This window comes from Camellia sinensis, chromosome 13 (genome assembly GCF_055761805.1).
Source record: "Camellia sinensis isolate YWXY chromosome 13, ASM5576180v1, whole genome shotgun sequence".
NCBI classification, from domain to species: Eukaryota; Viridiplantae; Streptophyta; class Magnoliopsida; order Ericales; family Theaceae; genus Camellia; species Camellia sinensis.
The window spans coordinates 48,292,243-48,317,369 of NC_138973.1; the positions used below are offsets into that span (position 1 = coordinate 48,292,243).

The 25,127-nt window shown below is 31.8% G+C and overlaps 1 protein-coding gene across 1 annotated transcript; it reads right to left on the minus strand.

Moving 5' to 3' along the window:
- Positions 1 to 9,794: 9,794 nt before the first annotated feature.
- Positions 9,795 to 22,778, minus strand: LOC114285053 (putative plant SNARE 11). Its single transcript, XM_028228044.2, has 10 exons — positions 22,093 to 22,778; positions 21,759 to 21,851; positions 21,056 to 21,149; positions 20,920 to 20,957; positions 19,820 to 19,908; positions 15,915 to 15,994; positions 15,471 to 15,527; positions 15,279 to 15,371; positions 15,115 to 15,189; positions 9,795 to 10,216 (listed from the first exon to the last, which is right to left on the minus strand). The coding sequence occupies exons 1-10, from the start codon at positions 22,167 to 22,169 to the stop codon at positions 10,127 to 10,129; spliced, it is 786 nt and encodes a 261-aa protein (XP_028083845.1). The 5' UTR covers positions 22,170 to 22,778; the 3' UTR covers positions 9,795 to 10,126.
- Positions 22,779 to 25,127: the final 2,349 nt, after the last annotated feature.

The following is a 25,127-nucleotide window of genomic DNA, read 5'->3' on the forward strand; positions in this document are numbered from 1 at the left end:
ACTGAGCTATGTCCTTATTTTGGTTGTCTGAAATGAATGGAATTGACTAGTGGATTGAGGTAAAATAAATTGAGACAAAACGAATGAAGATAATATGAGTTGTGATATAAAGTTTGGCATAATATGGTTTTATAAAAGAGTCATAAATGCTTTTATCATGGGCATTAGACATGCATCTCATACTTATATTTTTGTTAAGACTTATATACTGTGTTAAATTGTTTCTGCTGAGCTTTGGCTCATCCTACTTTAGAAAAACCATTTTCAGGTGCTGGTAGCAAGCCTCCGCTAAGACAGTAACTTGGAGAGACTTGGAGTAAGAGCTCATTTTTGTTGTATTTAATTTGTATAGCGAAGGGCTTTAACTGTTTTGAGTTAGACTCATTTTGTTATAACCAAATAATGACTTGAAAATATGTAAGCCATTAGGGCATTTAATATCTGTTCAACTCTCATCCTTTGATTATTAGTAACACATGTGGAGATTCAAGATACGACATTTATAAATATATATCGCATGTGTCACATTTTGTACATTAACTCTAATGAATGAAAGTATGTTGTTTCAATTCTATTTCCGCAAATGAGATGGGTTTGTCATATTTATTTTGGGGCGTTACATTAAAAGCGACACAAAAGTGGTAAGCTATATTGTTTTAACCAATTAACTTCAAGCATCATATAGATTTGCTATTGGAGCAAAATATAATTTCTTGTGATAAATGTGGTTCCAAATTGAGAAATTATCTAATGTTCTTAGAACAAGGTTATGCGATATTCTTAGTAATAGTTATTGGTGTAAATCATTAAACTCATCACATTTTTATTGATGGAAAAATATTTGGTAACTTGAATTTGTGTGATCCGAATAGCTCGAATGTCTCAAAACGACGTCGTTTTACACCTAAAACGTTCGGATCATGAAAATCCGGATTACCAAACATTGTTGATATTAAATGAAATGGAGCATTATTGTAAGATCATCAAAAAAATTCCTCTCAAAACCCCACTTTGGTTGGATTACAAAAATAATAATTATATATAAACAAAGAAACTCATATAGAATGATATGACTCAATAGATACCTTTCACTTTAAATTAACATACTTATAAAAATAATTTATATTTATGACAATATTAATGCCACGTTATGCTTATGGTGTTTTTTTGGTATAGATTTGATGTATACATAAAAATCTTCTTACAAAAATGAGTATATTCTGTAATTGGTACAATGTGATATAATTCACGAAGAATTAATATAATACACAACAAAAATATTTTATATGCTCAACTATCATCTTTTGTGATAATTATTATGACCTATTATGATTACGAACGAGGAGATTTTTTTGGTTATGCTGATATATAAAGTTATGGTTATGCTGATATATAAAGTTAAATTATAAATATATATATTTACATATATAAGTATATATTAATAATGTAGGTATCAATGATGAGCCATTAGAGATATCATCCACTATTGGTTGTCTCCGTATATAAATCCTAGCACATGCCTTCTTAAATTTGATTTTGTTATTTAATTCTATCTACACGACATTATTCTTAAAAAAATATAAAAGATTGTTGGTGTGTAATTTTATATTTATGCTATTTATATATTGTGCATGTTTGGCAGAAATTATTTACAGCTTATTTCAGCTTTCAGCTTAATTTAAGCTATTTTGATGTGTTTGGTTTAGCTTATAGCTTATAGCTTATAACTTTGTGGAAGTCAGAAATCAGCTTATTCTTTGAGTGGGACAGAAGATGCTTTAAGAATAAGCTGGAAATCAGTTTAAGCTGAAAGTTATAAGCTATAAGCTGTTTAAGTATAAGTTATAAGCACTTTCCTACAGTTCTACCAAACAGGACTATTATAATGTGAAATAGAAGTTGTGTAACATTTTTTTTTATTCTAAAATATCTCAAAATTTTGTCTTTTATCATCCAAATAATAATATCAACTTTGCCTATTATTCTCTCATTGCATTTGACTAAATACTTCAAATACACACGGCTCAACTAGACCAATCCAACCAAACCTAGTCCAAAATGCTGTTAACTTTGCAATCAAAAGTTTTTAGATAACTTTATTAAAAAGCTGGTCAAATATGAAAAGCATCATTGCTTGTAATAAAGTTAACAAAGGATGGGGTTAGGAACACAATAGTCAAGTATTGCCAACTAAAACCAATTATAAACTTTCACTGTATTTGTTGGGAAAAGTTAGAAAAAGAATTATACACTGTGCTTGGTTTGAATTTTCTGTATTAAATTTTTTGAAAATTGAATTTTTTAATTTTCGTATTTTTTTATTTTTAGTGAATATTTTTAAAATTTTAAACATTTTTTTTACTTTTTTAGATGCACCTTACTTAGATGTGTCTAAAAAATAAAAAAATTGTGAAAAAAATATTTTAAAAAATTAAGAAATACATAAAAATATAAAAAATGTACTAAATTCTTGTATTTTTTTATATTTTTGGTATTTACTGAATTTCTAAAAGATTTTTTTTACAATTTTTTTTACTTTTTAGGTGTATTTATGTTAGGTGTGTCTAAAAAGTAAAAAATTTGCATAAAATATTAAAAAATTCAGTAAAAACAAAAAAACACGAAAAATAAGAGTGTAGAATTTTTTAAAAACTGTTTTTAAAAAATGGGAACCAAGCAAAGTGATTATATATTATGGATTTTTCTATCTTAAGAAAGAAATAAATAAATAAAATAAAATAAAATAAAACCATTTTTGTGTACCATATCCAAAAACAACAATGTTAGGTATCATGAAAAACCTTTCATGAAAATAATCATGAAACCTTTGTGACCCTTGAATTACACTTAAAATAAAGTACCACACACTAATCAAGATAATCCAAAGATCATAAATCTTTCATGACCATTTTCATAATTTTTTTTTTATAAACCCTAACTTTTCTCATCCAAAAATCATTCGTAGTGCTCATTTGGGAAGAGTAGATTTGGGTTTTTTTTTGTTAAAATAGCCACAAAAAAATAAAATAAGTTTTTTAAGCCTAATAAGATAAATTATCACATTCAACTCATAATCATTACATTTTTTCTCTTACAAAAGTAAAAAAAGTCAAAAAGTCCGTCCCAAACTAAGCTTTTTAACCCTAAGCTAAAATAGTTAAAAAATAAAAAAACCAACCTACTTCCCAAACAAACCCTTAATATTTATGTATGTATCCGTAAAATTTTGCCATTGATTAATAATGAGTAAAATTGAATATAAAAACAAAGTATTTTTCTTAAAAAATGAAATGCTTTTGTGATTTCACTTGGGGATAAGTTCCTCTCCACATGGCTACATTTGAGAAGTGGGTTGACTTTTTGGATATAGCTTGGGACTAAAAAGTCTCATTTGGATTGAACTTTTTAGTTTTTTTGACTATCATAAGAAAAAAAAAAGTGAAATGATTTGAATGTGATATTTTGTTTAACTTTTAATTTATTTGATCTTTTTGTAATTGTTTTAGCCAAAAAAAACCCCTTAAATTTTCATACCAAAAGAGGGCTAATGAAATTGACTATACTTTTCACACAACATACACCTATTAATTTTTTTGGATATGATACCTAAAATTGTTAGTTTCGTACCATAATTGGACCTTTCACTTTTTTTCACCTCCTATTGAGATTTATGCAGCAAACATATGTAGACATGTCAAATTTATTGTATGATTTTTTGTAATATGTATTTACACGACGAAATGAAAATTGGTCAAAATTAATGCAAGTGAAAAATATCACTTATTATTTGGAAATTATTTGGCTTATATTTGTAATCACAAATTAAATAACAAATCTTAGAGCAACGATAAAATAACTCCATTATGGCTTGAGGGTTACCAGTCTAGATTTTTGAAAACAATGTGAGTGTTTGGGAAGTAAGTTTTTATGTAATTTTTTTAGTTGTAAGATATTATTGGAGAAATTTTTTTTTGTATTTAGGAAGATAGTTGAATTTTTTTGTGATTGGATGCGATATTTGTGAGAGAAAAAATAAAATAATTATAGAATTTGATATGATATTTTATTTGAATTTATTTTTTTTAATTTTGTAAAAAATTTATCTTTTAATAAGAAAAATAAAAAAAAAAATTCAAAAAAAATTACTGCCAAACACCGCCATTTCTTAGTTTACGCGTCGATTTTCTAGATTACCTAGACTAATCCAAAATGACCAGGACTAATGGCAGTCAATTTTTGCCACAAAAAGGTTTTAGGTAACTCGAGACAAAAGGTGGCATAATATGAATGGGAAAACTGAATGGCTTAAGGATGGAGTCAGAGAGTTGGAATATACCACTGTATCACTTTTTGTACTTCTTACTTTTTATTGAACCTCATATAAAAAATCTAAGAAAATGCTATATATAATTTATATTATGGGGCATTTACACATAATACTAATTTATAAACTTATATTTCGTTAAGTTTTAATTAAAATTTTTTAGATCTTTAAGTCTCATCAAATTTTTAATAGTTAGAATTATCTTTTAAATAATTATTGTTCATCATTTATAATTATCTAGGGCGAATTACACTAACAGTCCCTATAGTTTGGGACTTATATCACTTTGGTCTTTGACTTTTTATTGTGATACATTTGACTCTGAATTTTGAATCTTGTTCCAAATAAGGACAATTGAAGATATCATTACTCAATTTCAGAGGTAAAGTCATTAATTTTATAAAAATATAAACTAATTTAACAAAAATAACCATCAAAAAAATATTTTTAAAATTTTAAAATTATTTCTACCTACCAAAGATAAAATTATATAAAATTGATAAATATTTTAAGCATTTATTTATTTTATCAAATTAATTTTTATTATGTCTTTGAATGATGATCATGTAATATGTGGTTGTTAAGTTTTTAATGTGTAATCAATCTATTTAATATATGAAATATTTTTAATTTTGAATTTTTTAATTTAATAATGATATCAAAGTTGTCGTCATATTTGAGTTTTGAAAAAATAGAATTAATTTAATAAAAATAAAAACAATCATCTATTACATGATCATTAACCAAACACATAATAAAAATTAAATAACAAATCTTTGAGCAACGATAAAATAACTCCATTATGACTTGAGGGTTACCGGTCTAGATTTTTGAAAACAATGTAGGTGTTTGGGAAGTAAGTTTTTATGTAATTTTTTTTAGTTGTAAGATATTATTGGAGAAATTTTTTTTAAGCTTGGGAAGATAGTTGAATTTTTTTGTGATTGGATGTGATGTTTGTAAGAGAAAAAATAAAATAATTATAGAGTTTGATGTGATATTTTATTTGGATTTATTTTTTTTTAATTTTGTAAAAAATTTATCTTTTAGTAAAAAAAATAAAAATAAAAAAACCTAAAAAAAATTGTTGCCAAACACCCCCATTTCTTCGTTCACGCGTCAATTTTCTAGATTACCTAGACTAATCCAAAATGACCAGGACTAATGGCAGTCAATTTTTGCCACAAAAAGGTTTTAGGTAACTCGAGAGAAAAGGTAGCACAATATGGAATGGGAAAACTGAATGGCTTAAGGATGGAGTAAGCGACTTGGTATATACCACTGTATCACTTTTTGTACTTTTTGGGCATGTTTGATGGGGTGGATTAGAGCATGGGATTAGGATTATTAATCTGTGGGCCCAATTATCTCATGTTTGTTTTAACATTTTGGTTTAGGATTATTAATCCAATGGATAATTAATCCAACAAATTTGTAGGATTATTAGTAATGGGGTAGGGGTGGGATTATTAATCCAATGGATATTAATCCAATTGGATAGTGAGTCCTACACTAATTTAATAGGATTATTAATACTTCACTATTAGTCTTTTGAATCAAACATGACCTTTACTTTTTATTGAACTTCATATAAAAAAATCTAGTGATGCTACAGAACCTGAATATAGGGGTTCGAATTTAGCTCGAAATTAGAGGGAAGAAGAAAGAGGAGGAGGAGGAGAAGAAGGAGAAGAAGAACTCAACTGGAGGGGCCAACAAAATAGGGCGGAGGTGGAGGTGGAGGCGGAGGGGGAGGTGGATGCGGAGGTGGCGGCGAGCGGAGGCAGAGGTGGAGACGGGGCTGCGATGCCGACGAGCGACGAGGGACGAGCTGCGAGATCGGCCGACGAGCTGGGACGCCGACGGGCTGCGATGCCGACGACGACCGGCGTTCTCGCTCTCGCTCTCGCCTCTGTGTTCTCTCTCTCGCCTCTATTCAACTCAACGAAGAAGAAGAAAGAAAAGGAAGAAAAGAAAAGGAAGGAAAAAAATAAAAAATAAAACCCAAAACGACGTCGTTTTGGGTTTTGAGCCAGATTCGAGCCCCTAATTTCGGGCCCTCAAACATTATTCTAAAAAATCTAAGAAAATGCTATATATAATTTATTTTATGGGGCATTTACACATAATACTAATTTATAAACTTATATTTCGTTAAGTTTTGATTAAGATTTTTTAGATCTTCAAGTCCCATCAAATTTTTAATAGTCGAAATTATCCTTCAAATAATTATTGTTCATCATTTATAATTATCTAGGGCGAATTACACTAACAGTCCCTATAGTTTGGGACTTATATCACTTTGGTCTTTGACTTTTTATTGTGATACATTTGACTGTGAATTTTGAATCTTGTTCCAAATAAGAGCAATTGAAGATATCATTACTCAATTTCAGAGGTAAAGTCATTAATTTTATAAAAATATAAACTAATTTAACAAAAATAACTATCAAAAAAATATTTTTAAAATTTTAAAATTATTTCTACCTACCAAAGATAAAATTATATAAAATTGATAAATCTTTTAAGCATTTATTTATTTTACCAAATTAATTTTTATTATGTCTTTGAATGATGATCATGTAATATGTGGTTGTTAAGTTTTTAATGTATAATCAATCTATTTAATATATGAAATATTTTTAGTTTTGAATTTTTTAATTTAATAATGATATCAAAGTTGTCGTCATATTTGAGTTTTGGAAAAATAGAAACTAATTTAATGAAAATAAAAAAATCATCTATTACATGATCATTATCCAAACACATAATAAAAATTAATTTGGTAAAAAAAAATAAATGTGTAAAAGATTTATCAATTTTACATAATTTTATCTTTATCTAGTGGATAAAAATAATTTTAAAAATTTCAAAAACATTTTTTGACATTTATTTTTATCAAATTAATTTAAATTTTTAGGGATTAAAATAAAATTATATAGATTTTTAATGGACAAAAATGTTAATTTCTATTATATACACTCAAAAACAACATAGGTCAAACGAGATTTTTGTATAGCATGGTAGGCTGAGACAAAAAAATTTAATTTTATAGAGGCCAAAGTAAGACCATATAAATTTTGCACTAACCAAAATACAAATCTTTATCACAAATATTAAAATAATATTGGGCAAATAAATTTTGAAGGAACCAAAGTAAAACCATATCAATTTTGAAGTTTATGGAGTGGTTGCCCTATCAACTATTGTGTCCGCTAATGATCACCGGGTTTAAATCATGAAAATAAATTCTAATTCTTTCTGAATTTTAAAATGACAGGTAACATAATACACCGGGTGACTACTTTTGTAACTACAAATTATAAAATGATGATAATATCACAAATAATGCCAAAAAAAAAAAAAAAGAGACTATCACAAGTTTAAATTATAAAATCTCTTTACACACGTATGTAAAGTAACATTGCATACAGCTTATTTTTTCAAACTCAAAAATAAAATAAAGGAACATGATGCCCTATAAATTATCAATGAATAGTAGAAGAAAGCATTTTTTTCGGCACTTGCCATTGAGGGGAGGGGAAATGATCTTTGTTTGGTTGCATTGCACAGCTAGGACTTTCTCTCTTATCTCTAATGCTGTGTTTGGTTGGAAGATTTGGGGAGAGATTTGGAAAGGGAAATGGAAAAGATAGGTGAAATGTGAATAAAACATGCTTATATTTCACCTAGTTTCACACACCTTTTCCCTTTCCCTTTTCAAATCACTCCCCAAATCCCCCAACCAAACACAGCATAAATGTTTCTTCGTAGTGATATGTTTTTGAGAAGTAGTACTTAGGTTAGGTTTGGCAATCTAAAATAAATATACATTATTTATTTATTTATTTATTTTTTATCACATCATCTCTCTATTTTTTTACACATCTTTTTATAAAAAAATAGAAAATATATTTATTTAGATCATCTCAAACAACCAGTTACTATTACTGGGGTAATAATAATTGATGTGAGTAAAAAAAAAAAAAAAAAAAAAAAAAAAGTTAACAAAGACTCAGTGGATGGATGACCAAATCTTGGACCACTGGCCCAAAGTTGGACCCCCCAAAAGTCCTCTCACCTCGAAGATTGTGTTTGGCAGCTTGGAAATTCAACGTGATGTTTCGGATTCTCATGAATTACAAACCATCTTTATATTCCAACTTACTACTCCAAATAAAAAAAATGTACACCCAATCTTACAAAAATTATTAATTCATCATCGTATCTCTGATTCTCATGACATTGCAAATCATCTTTTGGTTATTTTAAAAAGATGAATAAAAATTAACTATTTCACTTTTTTTTTAAATATATATATATATATAAATATAAAAAATAATGTGACTCAAAATAGACTAAAAATTAAAAGATGACTTTTAACAATCTTCTTAAAATAACCCTTTATATTCCAACTTACTAATCCGAATAAAAAACTGTAAACTTTGTACACCCAGTCAACCAACTTATATATCCAATCTTTCATCCACTATTACTAAAATAATTATGGACATACCATCCCTTATGTTAAGAAAAAAATTATAGTGCATAGTGCACAATATTTCTAAATAAATAAATACACATAATTAAGGAGATTCAAACTCCCTCCAATTGACAAAATCTTTGTAATCATTGCAACAGATTTCTTCGTAATCATCTGGTGCAACAGATTTCCTTATATGATTGGTTTTCGCATAATATAATATAGAAATATTCTTAAAAATCTATGTAAAAACTATTATACAAAATGTATATAATAAAATAGAGAGAGAACTAAAACATGAAGACGATATTCTTTTCTTGATCATTCCAAGCTTTTTGATAAGAAGTAAATTAAAAAATTACAATTCAATGAAATAGTGACAAAAAAACAATATAGTTTCAAGAAAATACAACTCTCATACATACATAAGATTTTTTTTTAAAGAAAAATGAATCCTTTTCGTCAATCAATTGGCTTGTAAGTCACATAATCTAGAAGAATACATACAAAGAAAACAGCATCACGTGGAAAAATAGGCCTCACTTTTTGCATATCACATTAATATTTTATAACCATCTTATCTATTTCGTCTTTATTTATTATTTTATTAAAACTTTTCTTTTAAGTCTCCTTCATGAGTAAATACAGTTTACATTTAGAGATTGTTTAGAATATTCTAAATAAGTGTACTTTTTGATTTTATATAAAATATAGATTGAATTTGAAATGATATAGTAGAGAGATGATATGATTTAAATAGAATAGTGACTTTTTGACTTTTTTAAAACACCTCAAACAAGGCCTTAATAAACGTGTATTAGTTAAACCACATGAATGAAAAGTTCATAATTCTAATATTAAAATAGATTGTGCATTAAGAAAACAAGTACAAAGTAAAATTTCAAAGCAATAATAAAGTGAAAGGGAAAGAAAAAAATACAAAACAACAAAAAGCATATTGGTTTGGTCAAAAAAAAAAAAAAAAACAAAAAGCATATTGGTGTAATTATACAGGGTTGGAGCATGAACAAATACAATGGCACGTTTACATATTTAATGTTTCCCTCACTCAAATGGGGATAATATTTTTTCTTTTTTTAAGGGGAAAAAATTGTAAACACGCAAACAATGTTGAATTGAAGATACTCAATACTACACACAAGAGTTTAGAGTCTCGCGCTTGGGAAAGTCAGCCAATCAGATGGCCAAGATACAATGTTGAACAAATCCAGTTCTTTGATTAGATCATGATCCATCAAAACGGGTGCGTCCAACACTGTCACAAGCCGAGCTAAGGTCCACCAAATCAAATTCCATCTTTAATTAGAGTTCCAAAGTAATCTTCGACTTGGAGCAGGAGGGGCCAATCCCGGAACATTCCGAATGTCTTTGTTGTGTGGATTCACAAGCTGGAAATTCAAATATTCAAAAATATATCAGCACATAATACAAGCTAACTTATTCAGGAATTATATTTGGAAGCATCAACCTCCAAGAGTTGTTCACTGTCAAATTGTTCTTCCAGAATGTTCAAAATACAAACAGGATCTGAACTTCAACGATGTGAATAGTTTGTACATTTTGTACAAGAATAATGCTTGGGACCCCCTTTTGGGGTCACCCCCTCACCCCCCCTTTGCCACGTGGCGGGTGGTGATTGGAAGAGCAGGAAAAAAAAGAAAAAGAAAAAGAAAATGTAACCAATGAGAGAGAGAGGGGGTCAAAGGGGGTGGGGGGAAAAGGGGGGATGAATCATTGTTGTTTGTACAAAGTATTAGGGACATGATGTCCAACAAGATTAAATAATGTAATTTAAATGTATCTGAACAAAATTAATATACTTGCTTTAATGCTACGCTTGGATTTTTACTTATAAAAAAAATGCTATGTTTGGATCTTGGAAAGGGAAAGAAAGATGATAGGAAAATGAAATATTTTGTGCAGATTCATTATTTTATAGGTAACTAAACAAAAACAAAACTAATTTTTTTATGACAAATGTCTTCTTGTGTTTTCCTCTTATTTTGTAACCCAACAAAAGAGGAGCTTATTCCACTTCATTTTTTTTTTTTTGATTGGCACAGGGTGTCCACATCAAAGTCCAACTAATCCCCACACTTCATTATAAACTTATCTATTACTTTTCCTTTTCCTTTTCCATTCCCTCCACAATTTCAAGATCCAAACATAGAGTAGGAGAAATGTCAAAGGGATTTTGAAATGAGGTGCAGAAAGAAAGGACTCCATTGCTATTGTTATGATAAATTTCAATGGAAAAGGGATGTCATATGAACTACACAAATAAGAATTGACTCAACAATGTGGAAATGTTGTCCAAAAATGAACCGACTAAAGATAAACTAGATGCCATGTTACAAAGGAGGAAAGAATAACTGAATTTGACTCCTATCTACATTATGAAAGCATCATCATGTGTACACGCTGCAGCTACCATAAACTATGGATACAACCTTCACCTAATCACATTCTGGTCAAGCTTTTACCTACCCGAATCCAATCCCCTAATTTTGCTATCCCTGTTATTTTCATTGTCTGAAATAGTTTGAAATGGAAAATATATGAATTATTTCAAATAATTTTTGTAAAAATTAATGTATAGAGAAAGAGAGAAAATAAATTATGTATATATATTATTGATTGATATGTTGTTACAAGATTGATAAATTACAATTCCTATACAATCTATATATAGAAGAAAATGTGGTAGTAGGTGTAGTGGAGGTGATAGTGGGTTAGGTGAAGTGGAGTGTGTGGTGAAGTGAAGGTAGGTGAAGTGGAGTGTGTAGTGGAGTAGGTGAAGGTAAAGATGGGAAATTCTAACAGCCCCCCGCAAACTCAAGGAGGAGAGAAACTAACCAACTTGAGTTTGGAGAGAGTAACAAAACAAGAAAAATACATAAAAATAAAAAAGGATAGGAGACACTGTATGGTCGTGTCAGACCATTGGTGAAGACACTGTATGGGGTGTCATAACGTTGTAGAGGACACTGTATGGTGGTGTCAGACCGATGTAGAAGACAGTTTATGGGGTCATGTCGGACCGTTGTAGAAGACAGTTTATGGGGTCATGTCGGACCGTTGTAGAAGACAGTTTATGGGGTCATGTCGGACCGTTGTAGAAGACAATGTTGTGACAGTTTACGGAGTCTTGCTGGACCCTTGTAGAAACTAACCGGAATCAATGTCGGGACAGTTTACAGAGTCTTGTCGGACCCTTGTAGAAACTAACCGGAATCTATGTCGGGACAGTTTACAGAGTCTTGTCGGACCCATAAAAAAGTTGCACCCTCAAAAGGTGTGCCCAAAGTTGTCAAAAGGCGTGCCATCAAAAGGCGTGCCCAATTCATCAAAAGATGTGCCATGAAAAGGCGTGCCAGTTTGTCGGGCGGCAAGAGGCGCGCGATGCGCGTGGCTGGCCCTGGCTATTTAAAACAAGGTTGAGGCGAAGGCTGTGCATACGAGTCTGAAACCTCTGAACGCTCGGAGAGCTTGTCTCTGCAAATCTTGAAACACCCGGAAACCAACCCTTCTCTGAAACACTTAGCAACTCAAAAAACATGGCCTCTTCTTCCCGTCCAGTTACCCAGAACCTGCTCACGCTCTTTCCAGAACTGAACGAGCCCACAAGAGAAATAACTGGTGCGGTGGCCAGTGAACCGCAACCAAACACCTCTGGTTTTGCTCCATTGAACTTTCCGATGCGGTCGGTGGAGCAAAAAATGGCGATGCAAACTGATATTGAGGCTAATCAGTATACTCTGAAGTCATGCGTGGAAACCATGACGGCGGTCACAAATTTGTCGAACCGGCTGCAGAGTAGGACAAATGAGGTGCAGCATTTAAACTCCCACCTGGCTCTGCTCCAACGCATGTATAAGGATGCGCGAGCAGAGATAAGCGTGCTAAGGACAGAAAACAAGGAACTGAAGCGGAAGGCCACCGTGATGTTCCGATTTGGAGGTCCGCCATATGCTGCAGTGGAGGAGCAGGGAGTAGTGATCATGCCCAGTGGAGTGAGAAATACGGAGGCAACACCGGCAAGGGCCGCCCAGGACGGAGGCAAGAAGAAAAGACCGGCGGCAGAGTAGAGAAGAAAAAATGCCACTGTTTTGGTTTGTTGTGTTTTTTTTTTTTTTTTTTTTTTTTTTTTTTTTTTGTGTAAAATTGTGATCGGGGTGATCCCTGAGATGAATAAAAAATGGGTTGTTGTGCAAATTTGAAATGTTTGTTTTTTTTTTTTTTTTTTAGCATGGTTGTGATGAATAGATAATGATGAATAAAAATAAGAAAGGTAGGAGTGGGGAACAGGGTGAATCAAGAGCACCACGTGATAGTAAAAAAATAAAGTTATAATAAAAAAATAAAGGTTGGGCGGTGGATGATGTATTTGTTTTTTTTTTTTTTTTTTTTGTGGGAAGAATAATAAGAATAATAATAAAAAAATAATAAGAAAAAGGTATTAATGGGAAAGCATGCGCTGGTGGGTGGAATAAGGAATCATAAAGTGCATGTGTATTGTGTATGCATGTGCCTCTGTCTGCTGGGTGTGTGTTGTGTCTCAGTCTTTCTTTCTTTCTTTCTTCTCTCTCCCAAAATCTGTGTGTGTGCTTTCAACCCAAAAATCAAAAGAGCTCTCTCCTCTCAACCCATTTTCTCTCTAAACAATATCACTCATGAACATCACTCACATGAACACCACAGGGAGAGAGGCTAGTGCTGTGTTGTTTTTAGCCCCAACTCTCTCTGTCTGCTGGGTGTGTGTTGTGTCTCAGTCTTTCTTTCTTTTTTTTTTTCTTTTTTTTTTTTTTTTTTTTTTTCATGGCTTTGTTCCTTCTCTCTCCCAAAATCTGTGTGTGTGCTTTCAACCCAAAAATCAAAAGAGCTCTCTCCTCTCAACCCATTTTCTCTCTAAACAATATCACTCATGAACATCACTCACATGAACACCACAGGGAGAGAGGCTAGTGCTGTGTTGTTTTTAGCCCCAACTCTCTCTTATCTATCCAACCCCCGAGAGAGATAGTGCATTCCTCAGTTGTTTTCTGCAACACTATAACAGATTGCAGTGCTGTTTTGGTGTGGAGGAGAGAAATCAAAGTTTGTTAGAACAATAGTGATAGGAGAGGCTTGGGGTTGATGATTGAACTGGTAAGGATGTTCACGGTGGCAGATGCGGTGCTTCTGCGGCTGCTGTTGCAGTGATTATTGGCGTGATCGGAGTGGTGCTGGTAGTGGATGAGAAGATGGAGCAACCGAGGTGAGTGAGGAGGAGGAGATGACAGGGGCGCACTGGTGGCAGCAGAGGTGTTTGGTTGACAAGAATCTGCAAGAAATTAGGAAGTCTACCACCTGGAGAGCTCGACTGTTTGGTTGTTGATGAGGATAGTGGTGCTGCGGCAGTATGTGAAGGAAGGCTAGCGGCTGATCTTGTCCTCCACGGATCTGTCCCACTATGCTTTCCATTATTCACAGTTTAGCTTAGAAAGGAGGATCTATGGTCTACTGTCAAGCACACAGATCCAACTTTGCTCTGAAATTTCTTTCTTCAATAACATGTATGGAGGTCACAACACTTCCAGATGATCAAGATCAAGAAAAATAATTTGTGGCAGCGGATTGTGGCAGCGGAGTGAAGATATGTGTGTAGAGGTCCGGCGGGCGGCCAAGGCGAGGCTGCCGCCCGCCGGTGAAGCAGAATTACTAGGTTCTTAACCTAGCTCTGATACCATGTAAAAATTAATGTATAGAGAAAGAGAGAAAATAAATTATGTATATATATTATTGATTGATATGTTGTTACAAGATTGATAAATTACAATTCCTATACAATCTATATATAGAAGAAAATGTGGTAGTAGGTGTAGTGGAGGTGATAGTGGGTTAGGTGAAGTGGAGTGTGTGGTGAAGTGAAGGTAGGTGAAGTGGAGTGTGTAGTGGAGTAGGTGAAGGTAAAGATGGGAAATTCTAACAATTTTAAATGAACTAAAAATTAGACACCAGATTAATATTGCAGTTACATTAAGTTTTACTAATTAGGTCTGCAATGTCTAGGCCAAAATCCTAACCCAAATCCGAAGGGGCAAAAAACTATGGTTTACATCACAGGTAAAGAATTCAACTTGATGCACCAGGGATAATTCTTTTATATCAAAGAAACAGACTAGTATTGGTGAAGCAACATGAACCATTGAAGGAATATCAGAATACATAAATTGACCAAACAAAAGTTGCATCTTACTTCTGTCATAGCAAGCAATGAAAAGAAATAAATAAGCACACATCTAACCTTCACGATAATGATCGCTATGACTCCAAGCACAACAATAAAGAGCAAAGCCATAATGCACCGATCAGTTGCAACCTAATCAAGGAATTTGAGTAAGTATCATAAAATAACAACATATATTCAGTAAATCAAGGAAGAAGGGTGTTAATATTTTAGACATTGACCTGCCTACCAATTTCCTTCACCAGTTTAGAAGCCTTCTTGATTGAGAAATGGATAGAATCCAACTCATTAACAATCCTACTCATTTGTTCAGTCTGAACATAAAAGAGACATAATATTTCAGTTCTCACATCTAAATTTTAGAAATTGTCACAAAATTTAACTTGCTTTCTCAAAGCTGTCAAACAAAGTACCTGTGCCTTCAGAGCTGCTGCAGTGTCTGTTCCAACATTAATTGTCTCATGGACAACCTAATAGAAAAACAGAGAGCATGGAAATAAACTTTCAAAGATTAAAAAGAAACTTCAACTCTCTCGGTGGGGCACAATTGGGAACATAAAACTCGTAATCACATATTATGTAAGAAGTGACACCGGTCGAAGATAAAATGGAGGAACGCTGTTTGGGGTGGCCTGCCCATGTGGAATATACATCAACTAATGCATGGGTACAAATGAGTAACTCAATTCAAATTGAAGGTTAGAGGAAAGCCTAAAAGAACATGCATTGAGGCCATGAGCATGGACATTTTTGAATTGAGTGACTGGAGGAGATGAAGCCACGTAGCAACCCCAAGCAACTGGCATAAGGTCTGTTGAGTTGAGTTGAGTTGAGTAAAGCATAAAAGACATACTAACCTTTTTAGACCTCTCAATGGCTTGATCAGTCTCATCCATCATCTGATTCCCATTATCTATTAGCTGTTGATTTGTCATAGCTGCAATATGGACACTTCAACTCAGATATTTTACAAAGGAGAATGAACATAATAATAACATTAAATTTTCAACCAACATTCTGCATGTCACATAAAAACATAGGCTTACAAATTCCATAGCATTCCAGAATAAAAAAGGGATATTTACCAATAAATCCCATCTCACAACACAAGTACTCCAATTAGTCCCAAGTTTTTTCTATTGATCTGTTAAGTCTTATTAGTGGAGAGTTTCTTTCCGTGTGGTCCTATTTTTGATTTTGGTAGTGTTTTGGTGGACAGCTATACATTTTTATTAATGTGATAGGTATGATGTGATACTCCAATGTGGTAGGTATTAATGTAACACTTCAAGGATGTAACAGTTTAAAAAAATTAGAAACTCCTTAGTGTACTTTTTCTAAATGTGATAACATGGTGGGTATGATGTGACACTTCAAAACTTTTACTCTAAAAAAAAAAAAAATTTCTTAGTGTACTTTTTCCAAATGTAACGTGTCGAGTATGGTGTGACATTTCAAAAAAAAATAAAAACTCTTTAATATACGTTTCTCAAACGTGACAACATGACGGGTATGATGTGACACTCTAAAAAAATTAAAAACTCCTTAGTGTACTTTTTCCAAATGTGACATGTGACACTCCAATGTGGCGGGTATGATAAAACTTCTTAGTGTATTTTTTCTAAATATGACAACGTGGCGCGTATGATGTGACACTCCAAAACTTACTCCAAAAAAAAAAAAAAAAAAAAAAAAAAATTCTTAAGTGTACTTTTCTCAAATGTGACAATGTAGCGGGTATGATGTGATGTGACAATGTGACGGGTATGATGTGACACTTCAAAAAAAATAAACTATTTAATGTACTTTTCTCAAACGTGACAAGGTGACAAGTATGATATGACACTAAAAAAAATTAAAAATTCCAGTGTACTTTTTTCAAACATGACATATGACACTCCAACATGGCGAGTATGATATGATACTCTAAAAAAATTTAAAACTCTTTAATGTACTTTTTCCAAATGTGATACTCTATCGTGGCGGGTATGATGAGACACTAAAAAATCATTTAGTGTACTTTTTTCAAATGTGACGCTCTAATATGGTGAGCAAATGAGTCATTACACATCTAAAAGGACTAAATGGATTACAAGAAAAACTATAGGACTACATGGATTACAAGTTCAAAATATTGGACTCATTGGTCAATCTCCCAATAAAAAAACCATGGGCAAGAAAATTTTCACCATAAAGCAGGTTTTACCAGTTCATAATAGTGACAATTATTCCACTCAAGATAATCCATACCATTACTACCCCCCCCCCAAAAAAAAAAAAAAAAAAAAGGGAGGCTATTTCCTTGTCCTGGTCTATGCCAATCAAGAGAGCTGCAAGAGGTGAATTTGCAGACCTAACCTTTATCATTTTTTGCACAAAGTGACCCAAATGATTAACATATCGTCTTACAGGTTAAAGTGAGGAACAAATACAGTCATAGGAGATTCTGATGGTATGATTACTCATACTTCCAGTTCTCCATTCGGTGCTATGATACAAGATTGTTAGCAGCTTCCAGATCTTGTACTCATCCAGACAATGATTACACAGTCCATGTGCTTGGCCATTATTGCAAGTTTCAAAACTTCATTCAGCAGCAGCATACCGTTTACTAAGACAGGTAATCTTCTTAAAAGGAAGCCTTGACCATGAAGTGTGGGCACATGGGAAAAGGAGCATGTTTATGTGCATATAAGGTGAGGTCCAATACACAGAAAAAATTGCATGCAGTCTATATGCATTCCTTAGCGGAGATCTAGAGCAATGGAGAACAAAATTACAATTTGATGTTCCAATTAAAAATCTACTATAAAGTTGACTTAAAAGCATATTGCCATGATATGCCTTCGTCTTATGTGATAGATACAATTACTAGAGTTAAGTGTTACTATAGGTGGGAACATGAACCTCCACATGGACTGCAAAATGGAAATCAGTATTATCCATAACCCTGTAGAATATCATCAATAAATCACACAACAGGCACGTGATGTGTGTGAAGCGAAGTCCTACATCGCCTATGTACTAAAGTAATGTGAAACATAAAAGTGTGAGGGCACCCTCACCTCACCTAGGAACTGAAATAACTAGTACATAAGCACGAGAACACCCCCTCACCTCAACAGCAAGCATTTGGGGTTAAGTTCTACCTAAAACCATGTAATAGTGTGACGGTAAACTCCATCAAAAAGTAACTAGAATCTAGTCATAATTGTGCTAGTCATATTTGTGCATCATTCATGAAGACAAAAGAGCAACTGAAAGGTATTGGCCTCGTTTGGGAAGTGGCTATTTTAGTAGGCTATTTTAGTTTTTGACTATTTTAGTAGGTTAAAATTTTTGTGTTTGGGAAGATGATTAGATTTTTTTGTGGTTGGATGTGATGTTTGTGAGAGAAAAAGTGAAATGATTATGGATTTGATGTGATATTTTGTCTTATTAGCTATTTTAGCTTATTTTGACTTTTTGTGATTTTTAGCCTAAACTAGGCTATTTTTTTTCTTCCCAAACACCCCCATTATCAGATTTTCCCCTTTTCTTCTTCCCATGATCTTCATCACTGTGTCCATCTCTTATAAGAAAGATTGCACCACACATCCATCTGCTAAAAACCCTTCCTAGTGGTGCCCACTCATATTCTCGACCTCCAAAGTTTTTACTCTCATTTTTTGGCTCACTCTATAACTGTCCCCTTCCTTCACTTCCACTCACCCTTTCCTAGCTACCACACTCCTAAAGGTGGTGCAACAAACCAAAGCGAGCCTTAAGTCCCATTAAATGGGGTCGGTTACATGAATCTTTCTTCTCCATTTGACTCCATCATCGGCCATTTGATTAGTCAAATTAAGGAGATTTATATCTCTATTTACTACACTCGCCCACGTCAATCTAGGTCTACCCCTTCTCCTAACACTTCTATCTACCGTCACTGTATCACATCTCTTTACTACTACCTTTATTGGCCTCTATTGTATATGACCAAACCATCTCAATCTATTTTCTCTCAACTTATCTTCTATTGGTGCTACTCCTACCTATTCACGAATATGCTCATTCCTAATTCTGTCTTTTCTAATCTTGTCGCACATCCACCTCAGTATGATGATCTAGGGACACTTAAATACAAAATGTCCATAAACATACATAACAATTAGTGTTACATAGACTCTTCTATTTCCTACCTATATCCACTGAACATGACAAGGGTAAGAGTGTGGGATATGTATCTGACACTCGTACCCATTTTTGAGACTTGGATACTCAAATTTTATATGAATTTTTTTTTTTTTTTAGGAAGAAGAAGCTCACATTTGCTACTAAAAGATTACTTCTTGCCTCTTACATGAACGGGAAATAGAAATTTTATATTTTTCCTGAATCTTATTTAATTTAGGCACATCATACCTAAAAATATTATACAATACGTAATATATATGTTCATGACATGTCAACGTACCCATACCCGACTTTTGAATACATATTCGAATATGCTAAGATTTAGCTTTAGAAAAATTTGGTGCTTGGACATGCACCCGCACCCAATACTCACACTTGAGTCCATGATATAGATAATAACAAAATCACACAAGCAAGTATGCATGCTTTTGCTTATGCCACAAGATGATGTTGAATAGCTAATGACCTATAGTTGAATATCAATTCAAATGTCTTCATTCCATATTTAAGAACTCCCTTTTATAGTGTGTAAAACGCATAGTGCAACAAATCACTGAAAATTGCATGTTAGCAATCATATGCTTACATGAAGCTAGCAAGACGTTGTCTTCTGCCAACCCTTCGCCAGGCCCCTCAAAGAGATCAACTCGCTTGTTGTCAAGATTGCTTGCATATCTATATCACCATCCACAAAAATGTTAAACAAAACATAGAATAACAACATGAGCATAAATACACCTAAAAATTAAAGATTCTTACACTTCACATTTTATTTTTCAAAAAAAAGACTTTAAACGTGGACAAAAAGACTTGGCACATAAACTTCTAAAAGATATATTTGAAATTGACTTAAAACACAGATGACTTATAGACACTATTTTCTTAAGCCATCCAAAGAACCAACCAAACAACCAACAATTTTTTTTAAAAAATAATATATTTATATATAATAAAAAGACGAAGCTGGAGAATAGAAAAGGAACAAAACAATGAAAGAAAACATGTTCAGCAAAAGTAAGGGGCTTTATAGAATTTTGTAGGCATGTATCCAATAAGCATGTTCAACATAGAAATAAAAGATGATTTTAGGTTTATTAAAAAGTTTTTATCTCTCTTCAGAGTAACCCCTTTGTCAAATTACACTTGTCTCTGTCATGTGAATGTTTCCAAATGACTCAGGATATTTGGGACATGTTGTTAGAAACTAAGAAGCATGGACACAGACAACCTGACATGACACGGACATGTTGACACCGAAAATTTCACAAAATGTAGGACACAACATGTTAGAGACACGTGCAAAATATTTAATTTCATATAATTATTATATGTCAGATATATGAATATTTAAGTCAAATATACTAATTTTAAAGTCTAAAGAAGGAGAATGTATATAAATTTACAATATTTTTGTTTTTATTATTGGATTCCATGCTAGTTTATTCAAAATTGTAATATGTTTCATGTGTGTCCAAATGTTGGGAAGTATCTGACGAGTGTCATGTCATGTTGGTGTTGGTATTGGTGTCGGTATCGGTATCGGTATCGGACACGACATGTTACCTTCTTAGAGATACACGTGCTTCTTAGGTTAGAAAACCAATATAATAATCAAATAATCCTTCTATTGACTACTGAGATGCTTCGTCAATTGCTGAATATTAACTGCTAGATATGTCAACTTACTGCTTTTTCATAGCAACATATGAATTCAATTCTTTGACCTGCACAGAAATGGACACAACGTTCATTATTGCAAAAATGAAGCTATTTTTGAAGCATCAAGTATCAAAACCAAAATAAACTTCATAAATGAACCCACCATTGATTGCTTTTTCTCATTCAGCATCTTGTTGGTGCTTGGATCATTTCTATGCTCCAAATCCTTAACCTCTCTATCGAACTCTTTAATAAGTCTGGAGAAAAACCAACTATCATTATGTTTCTGATTTATTACAGGAAAAGAAAAAAAGAAAAAAAGAAAAAAAAAGAAATGGGAAATAAATGCTTAAGCATTGTATTTAGTAGAAACTGTTGACCATCAACAGGTCCAAATTGCATTGTGCCTTGAGATGAAACAATGCCTGCTATATTATATGTTGAAATTCTATTAACCTATTTATTATGCGTGGAAAAAAAATCATATCTAGCAATTACCAACATTTCTCAATTACACAAGAAATAGAAACGTGAATTCCAAATAACTTAAAATCTTGCTAACGCAAACTTATGAGAACCTTAATCCTTAATTCTTAAAGGTTAACACTTCTTTTATCCAATCTGCTCTTAAGTTCAATGCCAAAACTCTGGTAGAACAAGATAAAAATTCACATGCTCCAAAAATGTATTTGAATAAAGTCAAATATGTCACCTTTGCTTCACAAACATTTCACCATTTCTACCCAATAAAGAACATTGACCAGAAGAACTTGTATCACATAAAGCATGCATTCTAAATTCTATCAATAACTAAAATGCAACTTATACACAGTTACAGAAATGGTTGTGGTCAAAAGATCAAATACCTTTTGCATTCCCGCATCTTCCCCGTGAGCTCTTCCAGCTGCCTACTCTGCCTATTTGAGTCCTTAATTTTCTCCAATTTCTGAAATCCATTTCTGCAGGAAAATAAATTGCATCATTCAAACATACATCCTACAAACTATAAAAGAGTTGTATTAATCTCCAAACAAAAAGTGCATTCACATTGAATGAAGATCAAATTCTACCAAGCTAAAGTGATTTGAAACATCAGCACACATTTCAGAGAGCCACCAATTACCACATAAAGTCAAAGACATACACATCCAACTATATGCAAATATTTAAAAATTGAAATATGACAATTGAAATGCTTACGACAGAGCTCGAAAGATATCAGCGATCTGTCCATCGATCTCCGCGAGCTCCTCGCTGATTGCAGATAACGAAGCCATCCCTCAAACTCAACCAAAATCACCCTCTACTTTTCCTTTAAAACCAACAATATACAACAAACATCAAATCCCCTGTATTTTCACCCAACAACAATACAATTTCGATGATCAAAATCGGCAATCGCAGCAATTCCAATTCCAAACCCTTATCGAATCTGAACCCAATTCCAATCAAATTCGAATCTTCACAACAACAACAACACAATGCCGATCCTCCCAATCCCGAGAATTGAAAATCAGAAATCTTTTCAATTCCAGTCGAAATGTCGATCACTTAAGCAACAAAAATCGAAACTTTTGATCGAATCTGAACCAATTCCAACGAGCACTTTGAGAGAGCCGATTGAAAAGAAATGGAATTTGAATTCTTCGATCAGATCCGAACAATGTAGGCTTCGACGTGCGTGGATCTGATCGAATTCTAGGGTTTTGTATTGGGATCGGAAGGTCTTAGGTACGACCTACATAATCATTTCTCGTGATTTACAGACAATGCAACGTTTGAATTTAGTTTTTTAAAATTTATTTATTTATTTGGTTATTGAGGGGGGTTTTTGCAGGGGACACTGAAAGGTTAAATGATGAAAATGCTCCTATCGTAAATAAATTATTAAGGCTCCGTTTGGCACATCTCTCAAATTATAGTTTCATCAATTAATTTATGTGTATTGTTTATTTTGAATTTTTAAATCATAATTTTATACTTATTTTTTAAAACTTAATTCAAAATATAATTATTATTTTTTAAAACTCATAACTAAACACATAATTCAAAACGGACAATGTTTGGTAACTCAAAATTTTGTGGCTCAAATGGCTCAAGTCTGTCAAAACGACGTCATTTTACACTCAAAATCTGTCAAAACGATGTCGTTTTGAGTGATTTGAGCCATTTGAACCACAAAATTTTGAGCTACCTAGCATTGTTGATTCAAAACTCATTTCAAAACTCAATTCGAATCAATATTTTAATTTTTTAAATGTTTTAAATATTTAAATATTTTAAAAATATTTTAATTTTGTTAAGATTTTAAATATTTTAATATTTAAATATGTTACAATTTTTTTATTTTTTATTTTTTTGAATATTTTTAAATATTTTAATTTCAAAATATTACGATTTTAATTTTTTAAATTTTAAAATATTTTATAAAAATAAATTCAAACTCTATTTTATAAAAATATTTTTAAATATTTTAATTTTTTTGTTATGTATTTGGTTACGATTTGAGTGTAGAGTTGTGAAAGTAGTATGGAATTTCGAGTTATGTGTTTAGTCATGAGTTTTAAAAATAATTTCTTAATTGAGTTTTGTTTTATGTGTTTGGTTACGATTTGAATGTAGAGTTATTTTTAAATTTAAAATATTAATATTTTAAATTATTAAATTTTTTAAATATTTAAATTATTTAAATTTTTACGATTTAAATTTTTTGAATATTTATTTTAATTTTTTACTTATTAAATTTTTTAGATTATTTAAATTATTTAAATATTTATGATTTAAATTTTTTGAATATTTATTTTGAAAAAAATTATTTCATTTGTAGTATTTTCAATTAAAAAATTGATTAATGTTATTTTCTGTTAATAATAATTTTTTTTAATTGAATTTTAAAAAGAGTTTGGTTATGAGTGTTGATCAGAATTTTCAATAGTGTGAAAGTGGTGTGCTTTGTTATGAGTTATAACAATTTGAATTAAGTTTTGAAAACTCTTTCTAAAACTTATAACCAAACAAATTTTTTTACTTCACATGTCAAATCAAGCTTTTAAAACTCAATTCCACGCTCAATTCAAAACTCAATTAAAAAACCATAACCAAACAGATTTTCTTAGTTCACATGTCAAATCAAGCTTTCAAAACTCAATTCCACACTCAATTCAAAAACCATAACCAAACAAATTTTCTATACTCAAATCATAATTCTACGACTCACAAACTCAAAATATAACTCATACTTTCAAATTATATTTACAAAACTTTACCAAACGCAATCTAAATTTTTTATTAAAAATAATACTATATGTATTAATTAATTTATTAATTGATAATATAATATAATTTTAAAAAAAAATTACTAGTTAAAATTTGTATCGTGAGAAATTAATAATAATATCATAATTAGTATTAATATACTAATTAATATACATAATATCACTGTTTTACTAATCCTTCCATATAAAGGTGAGAGTCACATGTATCATATATATGTAGATTCCACCCATGTGGGAGGGTTAGTATCCCTAACATATAATTTTTAAATAACACTAATGGTATATGTAATTAATATATTAATTGATGATGTGATATAATTTAAAATATTTTTTATAGTTATAATTTATATAATGAATAAGATTAATAATAATGTCATAATTAATATTGATATATTAATTAGTACACTAATGAGCGCAGTTGTTACCCTTCTTAAATAATTGCTGATATTTCGGGGTTTAAACCGCTAATTAGTGGGTCCCGCGTGCGTTTATTTGTACTAATTTGGACACTCTGTAGCTGGGTACAGTTTAACAAACGAAGTTTCGGGACCTGGCCCACTTGGGTCGTCGTGTTTTGTTGACTGAATCTTTGATCAACGGTTGTTGATGCCTTTGTGTAGTTTATGCAGATGTCAAAGAATGTAGTGGATTGCAGTTTCAGCTAGTATTGGACCAGGGTCCACGTCCGCGAGCACTTTGCGCTGACCCATGGCTCACTCAACCACCCGTTGTCATTGACGATGGCTTGCTCCTGCCAGGGCCGGCCCTCATATTTATGGGTGTCTTATGTTTTGAAAGTGAAGTCTTCTTATATATAATTTTTTATAAAAAAGTTACAGGTAAAATAATAAGTTATCAATAATTTTTTTATTATTTAATCATTACAAAATTTTTTTCTACACATATAATTATTAAAATTTATTTTCATATATTAAGATACGAAAAAATCATTACAAAGAC

Coding starts and splice junctions, on each gene's coding strand:
- LOC114285053 (XM_028228044.2), bottom strand. CDS start 22,169: ATGGCTTCGTTATCTGCAATCAGCGAGGAGCTCGCGGAGATCGATGGA. Junction 21,150..21,758: donor AAGATGCGGGAATGCAAAAG/GTATTTGATCTT, acceptor GTTTTTCTCCAG/ACTTATTAAAGAGTTCGATA. Junction 15,995..19,819: donor CAACGTCTTGCTAGCTTCAT/GTAAGCATATGA, acceptor TCCATATTGCAG/CTATGACAAATCAACAGCTA.